This window comes from Ruditapes philippinarum, unplaced genomic scaffold, assembly GCF_026571515.1.
Source record: "Ruditapes philippinarum isolate M1 unplaced genomic scaffold, ASM2657151v2 ctg3190_1_1_1_1, whole genome shotgun sequence".
Lineage (NCBI taxonomy): Eukaryota > Metazoa > Mollusca > Bivalvia > Venerida > Veneridae > Ruditapes > Ruditapes philippinarum.
Genome location: NW_026855495.1, coordinates 196643 through 205050, shown reverse-complemented (window position 1 = coordinate 205050; position 8408 = coordinate 196643). Strand labels below are relative to the sequence as shown.

The window sequence follows — 8408 nt, the reverse complement described above, 5'->3', positions numbered from 1 at the left end:
TTTTCACTATATGTTCTTTATTTCTTAAGGTGTTTACTTCAAAACTTTAAAAGTATAAGTTTCTGGTCATCAACCACATCATATGTGACAAGGCTTATAACTCTAGCACAAAAAATATCAGTATTACCTCCCTTGAACTTAGATTTTTTAGGGGAAAAAATGTTGTCTTTTTTAAATAACTTCTTTATTAGTCCCCTACCGGTTTAACCGGAGGGGACTTTAGGTTTACCCTCCGTCCGTCTGTCCGTCTGTCTGTCCGTCTGTCCGTCTGTCTGTCTGTCTGTCAGTCTGTCAGTCCGTCAGTCCGTCCGTCCACAAAACTGGATCCCGCGATAACGCAAAAAAGTACTGAAAAATATTTTTATGAAACTTGATATATGGATAGATGGCAGTATGGAGATTATGCACGTCTTTTTTTTTTCTTCCTATGTTGAAAATTCTGGTTGCTTTGGCAACAAATAGGCTGAAATTATGGCAAATTTAACAATAAACTGGATCCAGTGATAACTACTCAAAAAGTACTGAAAATATTTTTTATGAAACTTGAAATGTGGGTAGATGGCAGTCTGGAGATTATGCACATCTTTTTCTTTTCTTCCTATGTTGAAAAATTCTGGTTGCTATGGCAACAAATAGCCTGAATTTCAAGATTTCTGATTTAAATTTTTCAGCTTTTTCACTATATGTTCTTTATTTCTTAAGGTGTTTACTTCAAACTTTAAATATAAGTTTCTGGTCATCAACCACATCATATGTGACAAGGTTTATAACTCTAGCACAAAAAATATCAGTATTACCTCCCTTGAACTTAGATTTTTTAGGGGAAAAAATGTTTGTCTTTTTTTTAAATAACTTCTTTATTTCCTAATGTATCTACTTCAAACTTCATGTATATGTTTCTTATTATCACTCGACATTTTTGAGAAGGTTAAATACTCTAGCAAGACTATTTCCAGAATTATGTCCCCCTTGAACTTAGATTTTTTTTCGAGAAACTGGTAATTTTCACTCAACTTCTTCATTCCTTATAGGATTTACTTTAAAATCCCACATCGTAATAATATGACAAGGTTGTATAAACATAATTTCCTTACTAAGCATGGAAACTTAACACATTACTGTGATATAGACAACTTATTTATTATGTTTTGTGGTTGATATTTTCAAATACAGACTTCATCCTCAAATTCATTATAAATGGCAATACACAGGAGTGTATGACAATTAAAGAACTTTTTGAGGGACCGGTAGGGGACTACTGTATTGCCCGCAATACTATCAAATGCTTGTTATATCTTTATTTCATCCAAAAGAAGAGCACACTTTTTGCAATTATACAATAATAATGGAACAAGTTAAATATTTACAATGTAAACTGTTACAGAAGATCTATGGTTACAGTATCAAAATCATAGATATTTAAACTTATACACACATTCATATAATGTATTTATCTATTTTTTACACACATGTAAATAATAATATTGATAAACTGTAAAGAGTCAACTTAAAATATATATTAAAACAAACTATCCCAGGATAATGATTAAATGGGAATTTAAAAAAAACAACAACAAAAAAAACAACAAAAAAACAACACACATTACATTTCGCTTGCTTTTCTCTCAGGAATTTAACAAGAAAGTTAAAAGAACTATCCTTTGCATTTTATCAATTAAAGAATTGTCCTTTCATTTTATTTTATTAGGACAAGAACTATCCTATACATTTTTTACTTTTAACTTAAAACTATCCTTAAAATGTTATTTTAAAATGGCAAGAACTATTCTTTACATTTTATTTTTGAATTGCCAATGAGATTCCTAGATTTCAACTTGTAATTTAGAATTGCTAATGAAAATTCTTCTTATATGAAGTTCTTCCCTGTAAGATTTACAGAAAGTCTTAAACTGATTTTAGGAAAATGAAGAACATTTTTGAAAATGATGAATTGTAAGCCTCATCTTAGTAAACATTAAACAAAGTTAAGCTCCATTAATGCAGCATTTGATATAATTCATAAAAACAAAAATAGCTATATTTCGTTAAAAATCGGTTTTATATCCAGTCCTGTCCTTATTTTGGTGTCAAGAAATAAGATGATCTTATAAAATAAGTTTTATAAGCGTAAATGCCTGCTATCACGTTGTGGCAAAATCGAAAGTGAACAATTTTTATGTTTCGATTTTGCCACATCGACGCCTACACACAAATTTAGATAATTACTATTTTGTGGACGACATGCCGAGTGCATCGTGGCAGAATAACCTTAACTTGCACATCCGTATTAGATGAGAAAATCCGTCAAATAACAACAACTGAATTGTTTAATGTTTAACACTGTGACGTGTCAATTGCATAAGCGCATACGAGAGCTTTCTTATATATCATACAGGATTATTTACCGTTTTCACCGGTGCTATAAAACTCTTTTTACTCCAATTTCAGACAAGTCGCGTGCTTTAAATGACGTCATTGCTATCTTTTATGAGTGAATTGCGTTCTTGGGCTGACGTCATTTTACCGTTATGAATGAAGTTAAAAGATCATACGCTACTATAAGGTAAAAGTGCGTAATTAGAATATCAGTTTTTGTAATTTCTGTTCCGAATTAATTGACATGGGATATGCAAGAAAAAGAATCAAACGCAGGCTGTCGGTACAGACGGGAATATCTAGCTTTTGAGTAACTGTTTAGCGGAAACTCGACAGAGCCTCGTCTCGAGCTAGATATTCCGGTCTGTACCGGCATCCAATGAAAGATTCTTAAAATCTATACTCTTCACTTGCATGTTAAAATTCGTATACAAACGTGAGTGTTACCGTGGAGTTTTCGGAACAATATTTGATTAGATTTACAACAATACTGTTTAAAAGGTTAATGACACTGAAGAATGCTTGGTTTTTAGGCCTACCCCGAAATATCTTTACATAATATTATTTATGAAGTGCAGCTTTAAAATAACTTTTATTTAAAGTTAAACTATTAAACTATTTCGTTTAAAAACAAACAAAAAATCTGTAGGGTTAAATGCTACATTCTGTGCCTCAGTTGATAATATGTAAAAATTATTTCGCCAAGCCTTTATCTATGTAGATGTCAAAACAGATTTCTTATCGTAAATAATAACAAAATATAACAAGACCCTTACCAATTTTACATTTAACACATGTATTCAACTGATCAATTGGTCAAACTTTTAGTTTAACACAAAAAATGAATCTGACGCGTTGTATGTACACGCTTATGTCAAGACAACTTTCTTTATAGCAAACATAAAGGAATTTGAAAAACGTTTCCTCAATATTTGTAATATCTTAAGGTCCAGCTTTCACTGTCAAACACGTGGATATGACGTGTACTTAATAATACGTGTACGTTGTCATTTCACATAGTTGAAATAGCATCGTATGCAGATTCTGCTTCTTTCAGATTTTTATCAAGCTCTGTATATTGACTTTCTGAGGTTTGAACATCGTTAAATGTGCCTTTCTTCTTTTCATTTTCTGTTTTCAGTCTGATCGAATCATCCACATTGACATACCTAAAAGAATACATAAATATTTAAAGAGCTGTAATTTCCGTTTTCTTTATGTTGTTGTACCCATTATATTTATTTCCTTAACTTGTTATTCATTATTTCTTATATATGTTCTTTTAATTCCCATTGCTGTGTCATACTCAGATTAACAAATGTGTAATTATCATATTATGAAATAATTTGGCATTTCTAAACAGAGATACTACCCTATGATTTAAACAAAAGTATAAATAGTATGCTATGTTTATAAAATTTTTAATGTATAAATGTTTTTATTTCATAAAACTTACTTCCTGCTGCTTGTATCTTTGGAGAGATCTGTAAAAAAAGTACCAACACATGATATTCAGATTTCTCTTCAACAATAATTTAAAGCTTCTCTTTCACAATATTTTATGCAATAACAGATGGAAAGACAAATTACTAACGTACTTGCAAAAACAAAAGTATTTTTGAATCTATATCAAACTTTAAGAGGTTAATAACATGACACGCTCGTTTTCATAATATTCAACACGTTTGTACATAAACCGTTTCGTATTATAAATCATACAAGTATTATATAAGTGAATAAAATATTTTTCGTTTCTTGGATGATCGTTTTTTTTTTGTTAAAATTAATTACAATAACATATATTGATCATTGATATTTCTAGCAAATTAATAAAACATTCTGGAAGAAGGTTAATGCCACGAGAGTAAAGAGAACAACTTTTAAACGAACGTCGAAAACTAAAAAAGTTACTGGAAAGAAATATGTTGGTGTAAAAATTTAATACACCAGCTAGTTTCAATTTTATTCTAAAACTCCATTTTCAATAGTCTTAGGCTAATAATTATATCCATTGAAAGATAACTATTAAAAATCGAAATAATCTGCTAATATAATTTGGGTTACCTTTGTTTGGGTTACGTTCAAGTTTCCTCTTGAGCTGTACTACCACGTACATTGATATTACAAACGCAATTATAACAATGCCGAGAACTACTCCCATGATAATCGTAGAAGTGTTATTTGCCTCATTAGTAACCTTCACTATGTAAAATATTTGAAAGAATCATCATAAATATATATGTAGAATGAAGAATATGTGTTTATAGTCGTTTTCTGTAATGAATTTTAAAGGAAAACTTACAAAAATAATTTATTTTTTCATAAATTCCGTTCGTTAATTTGACAGCAACCGCTATGTATATGAGGATTGTTCAAATATGAATGCATATAGTACGTTATATATTTTTTAATATTGTGACAAACAGGCCGAATTGTCAATTATCAGGTAGATATGCACGATAGCTTTACATTGATATCTCATTTATTTAAAATATATTTACTTTAGCTGTGTTTGTACTGTAGCTCGCTATACATTATCTACTTGTTTATGGTTGGTTGAAAATCATAATATGCCATTAAAATACGGTAATTCATCGGAAATCGTCGTCTCCTTAACATAGAGTGTAAAAATATTTTTGATAAAGTCTGTTCTGTATATGTGTAGGGACAAAATGAAATTTTTTTTCCCGCAAGTTATTCGATGGTTAAATAAATTCAAATGCGGATTAATTTCGACTGAAGATGCGCCCCATGGCCTTCGGTCTAAGTAAGCAACGTCTGTCAAAAGAAATAGGTTTATACCCATGCAAACTACTAGTACCCCACTTGACAGGTAGCAGGAATCATTGCCGGCATCTCATTAGGAGCAGCTCATACAAGTCTCAAAGATCTTTGCTAGATAGATTTTCCATTAACTGACAGATAAAGGCTCACATGCAATGGGCTAACTTCTTGCAAAACAGAATACAAAATACATTACACGGTATGTTGCAAATGTCGTCACTGGTGATGAAACATGTGTTAATTTGGTCAAAACTAAAACACCAAAATCATCATGTGAAGTCTTTTTGGTTTTGATTATCTTTGTTATTTAAGGATATTCATTCATAATATAGGCTTACACTCATTTGAAAGTTATCAACATTAGGCAAGCTGATCAATTTATTTTAAAACTCCTACCTTTGTTTGAAGATGTGGTAAAATTTAGAGTTTCTGACAAAGGACTATTTCCTTCCTCGTTATATGCGTATGCTCGAACAAAGTATGTTGTTGAATCATGTAGATCTGTCAATACTGTGGTTATGGGCTTTTTGTCTTTAGTAATTCTGTCAAATACTTTCACATCACTCCATGTCTTTTCATCTGTGCCTACTTGTATAACGAAAGTTTGTTTCAATCCTCCATTATATCCACGCATCCAAGACAAACGGGCCTTGTTATGCTGGATATAGTCTATTGTAAAACCTCTAGGTGTACCTGGTGGCTCTAATTAAAAAGAATAGAACGTGAGAATTTCAATTATTCCTTCTTTGCGTTCGATTACCATAATTTCATATAATTATAAGTAATTGTTACTTTGTTCATAATCTTTAATTATGCAGCACTGGTATCAATACAATAAGTATACAATCATTTTCACAGTTAATGGTCTAGGCTTACCTAAACTACAAAAATTTTGACATGCAAAGTTTTTCTTCTGACACAGTTGAATTTGACCAAATATTCGATGAAAATAAATAAAAATTAGATTCGTTAATGACGGAGTAACATTATTATAATAAACACATGAATGTTGATTATGCGATGTGCTAATGTTAATTAGTGTTAGCGAAGAAGTCAGTCAAATCTAAAATTGTGTAAGGACATTTCGCTCCCTAGCTGCACGCAATCCTCTGTTTGGTCTCTCATCACTGTAACAGTTATTATAAATATATTTCAATTCCACTGACACTCACTTTTGAACATATTTGATGCTAATAACATTTAATTGTTTTTAAAAAGGAGTGAATATCCCGCGTGTGTAGGAATACGTAATGAAGGCGTACGCTTTCAGTGAAAGATGGATCTATATGATATACAAAATGTATAATTTTCCATTACCGCTATTTTAAATAATGTTGAAGGATTTTTTTATCCGGTTGTTAGAAACGTATTTCCAATTTGAAACAGATATGGGCTTACTTTCAGCCAAATGCGCTTAAATCCAACGATGCATCTTTTATCAAAGTTTTACAGATTTAATAAATAATCAACGTCAAATTAGATATAATGACCGCTTGTTTTGCATTTATCGCAAAAAATAACTATAGACAAAAAGATAAATAGTTCCTTGTAAATGACTCACCTGTCAGAACAACTTCAAATGACCTATTACTAGAACCTATTTCATTTGAGAGAACAACAATATAAGACCCATAATCCACTTCTGATTTTATTGGAATTGTTACGATAGACCTGGTACCGTTGATTTTGACAAAGTGTGAAAATACGGGTAACTCAACTTCAACAGGATTCTTATCCACAAATATAGTAATGTCTGTTTTCCCCGCACCATTAACATTTTTATAAAGTTTCACTTCTGTTGCAGGTACGTTCGAGAAATAGTCCACCTTGACAGTTACATTTTTATTAACCCTGCTTGCAAATTTGTCATCCATAGTGATTATAACAGGAAACGCTACAGAAAACAGAACATATAGATTAAAGTTCCACTAATACTCAAATATGCATAATATCATAATTTTAATTTCTAAAGGCCTTTTAATTTTGTGTCCTGTTTTCTTTCGCGTGTCAGCAATAAATAAGATATAGTTATTTAAGATTTTATATTGAGTTAAAAAAATGCTTTATTTACATTTTGCTATCTTTAACACTAATATTTAAGGTGATAACCATCTCATATGTTTTAAGTTCATTACTACAAATCATTTAAACTTGTTTGGAAGGAAAATATATTCATTTCTGAGGCATACTGTAAATATAATGTAAATAATCGTTTAAAAGTATGTTAGATGCTTTTCACCTGAAGAAAGTAGCGCTGAATGTTAAATTTTTTGTCATAAAGTAGCGAAATGTAAACCAAGTAGTATTTTGACTTCCATACAAAATACTATAACAATATAACTATAGTAGTAACCAAAAGGAACAAAAGCAAAAGATGGTTCTTATGATTGGTCAATAACTATTTGAAAACTATTACATAAGACCAAAAATAAAAAGCTTTTGAGAAATAAAATGAATGCATTCTTGGGCATCATGGGCCTTTAACGAAATTTACTTATATTACATTGTGATAAAAATGCTTTATATATAAATGTGATTATTACAGTTGTAGAATAAATTATATAATAAAATGACATTTATCAACAAAAAGATCTTACATTTCACAAGTAAATGTACTTCTTTTCCTTCAATAAATTCTGTGTTTGTGCCAAAGACTTTAATTCCATTACTGGCCGTGCACGTATAAAACCCGGAGTGCTCGTATGTTAAATCCGTCAATTCGAGCGTCTCACTTCCGGGCCTCACCGAAACAGGCACTGCATATCCTGGCCATCTTTGAATCCATTTCCCGTATCTATAATTATTGTCGGGAACACCTTTTGCAATACATCTCAGTACGGTATTTGATTCTTTAACCGTAGTGTTTGTTGCAATTACCGAAACATTCGGGGGGACTGAAAAAACAACAACACAATTTTCATAATGCAAAATAGTTATTGAAGGCTATGCATGAACATTCCTTCAGACATTCAATTGTTTTCTATAATATTCGAACATGATCTTTTTAATTTAAAATCCGCCTTCACAACCAACATGCTTTTAAAAAAACGAAGAATTAAAACGTAGTGCTTAATTGTCATTAAACACAATTCCAATAATGTCCGTGTAAATTAAGTTCACTTTTCATGTTGTAAGACTTACACAATATTCCACTTATAAATCTACCATACTGCATTGTGCCACATTTTCCACGCCCTCTAACACCGACGTAGGCAGTTATCCATTTTGAACACTATTATGCATTGCAT

General features: G+C 31.0%; 1 protein-coding gene across 1 annotated transcript; it reads right to left on the bottom strand.

The window, feature by feature from the left end:
* Positions 1–1292: 1292 nt before the first annotated feature.
* LOC132743545 (uncharacterized) lies at positions 1293–8408 on the bottom strand. Its single transcript, XM_060732076.1, has 6 exons — positions 7758–8408; positions 6722–7054; positions 5557–5862; positions 4441–4578; positions 3833–3860; positions 1293–3545 (listed from the first exon to the last, which is right to left on the bottom strand). The coding sequence occupies exons 2-6, from the start codon at positions 7032–7034 to the stop codon at positions 3389–3391; spliced, it is 942 nt and encodes a 313-aa protein (XP_060588059.1). The 5' UTR covers positions 7035–7054; positions 7758–8408; the 3' UTR covers positions 1293–3388.